General features: G+C 33.6%; 1 protein-coding gene across 1 annotated transcript in view; it reads right to left on the bottom strand.

Moving 5' to 3' along the window:
- Nucleotides 1-204: 204 nt before the first annotated feature.
- Nucleotides 205-1,367, bottom strand: part of rtknb (rhotekin b) — a 73,177-nt gene continuing 72,014 nt past the window's right edge. The window contains exon 13 of the mRNA NM_001328566.1: nt 205-1,015. Coding sequence (NP_001315495.1) covers nt 1,009-1,015 — 7 coding nt within the window. The 3' untranslated portion in view covers nt 205-1,008. The remainder of the gene's footprint in view (nt 1,016-1,367) is intronic.

Below are 1,367 nucleotides of genomic sequence, written 5' to 3' on the forward strand. Positions count from 1 at the left end.
TGGGACACCCCTACCCCTTCACATGAACGTGCAAAACGAGGGGAAGGGCTAAGGAGTAGAATTGGCATTGGGCCTTAATCTACAACCATTGCAAATTGAGAAATAACTGAATATGGAAGAAAAATATAGAATTTTCTACATATTTTATATGATTATACAGCGTTTTGAAATGCTTGCTTCTGATTGGTCAATCTCAACATTCTTTTTTTTGCAAAGTTATGTTTATTTTCAGTCCTTAACAATTATAATGTGAGAAATGACTTTGTTGGAAGACACATCTTTCATAAAAGAATAATTAATAACAGAATCATTAATCAACAGTGAACTCTTTGGAATGCTTGCCTCTGATTGGTCAATCACAACATTCTCATTTTTGCATATTGACAATTCCAGACAGAGAAATGACTAAAGAGGAAGAAATATCATATTATACTCATATTTTCAATGATTACACAGTGCTTTGGAATGTTTGCTTCTGATTTGTCCATCTAAACATTCTTATTTAGCTAAATTATGTTTGAGTCTTCAACATTTACAAATTTCCTAAATAAGAAAAAAAATCTGTCATAATAGTATCATATTCTGCATGACTATACAGCACTTAGGAATGCTTGCTTCTGATTGGTCAATCGCAACATTCTTGTTATAGCATAACGATGCTATACCATAATTACTTAATGCCACTGGCAACACATTTCCGAGCAAGTCTATTGTGTGTTCCAATGCTTAAACTTGACAACATTTCAAACTGAATATGAAAGTGTATTTATTCATTTTTTGGCATCATAATAATTGGTTAATAACGTACATCACTCTAACATTAGGGTTAAGACTGAAATAATGATAAACCACTGAGGTTATTTGGTTATGCACTTTGGAAATTTTTAAAAATAAAAATTCTAATTTCGATTTGCCAATAACAAACCAAAATGTTGCACACCAAATCTTGTGACGGGGTGTGTTGAGAAGTGCACAAAACAGGTTTTTTCTTTAGCCTCGTTCCATCCTTCAGTAACTGCAACAAAGAAGCACAGGGAGAGGAGCGTGAACAAACAAATTAATTATATAGACAAAATCCTGTTTTGATTCTTTTGTGGTGTGGCAAACATTTATGCCGTGTATTCAGGGAAGTCTAAACTGGAAATGTGACTTTGTGAGATTGCGGAACTGCAGCCACAAATCATATTTAACAATCCATGCAATCTATGGCATCTCCATGTGTTCCTGCCTCCAAATGCTACAAATGCATTCACTGCATTAAATGCCCTAAATAAAACTTGACATTTTTAAGTGTATTTTGGTATAAGAACACAGATCCCAAAAACAATTCAAAAGGAAACGCAAGATAAAGTGAACGAATCACATAC

Source organism: Danio rerio, chromosome 21 (genome assembly GCF_049306965.1).
Source record: "Danio rerio strain Tuebingen ecotype United States chromosome 21, GRCz12tu, whole genome shotgun sequence".
NCBI lineage: Eukaryota > Metazoa > Chordata > Actinopteri > Cypriniformes > Danionidae > Danio > Danio rerio.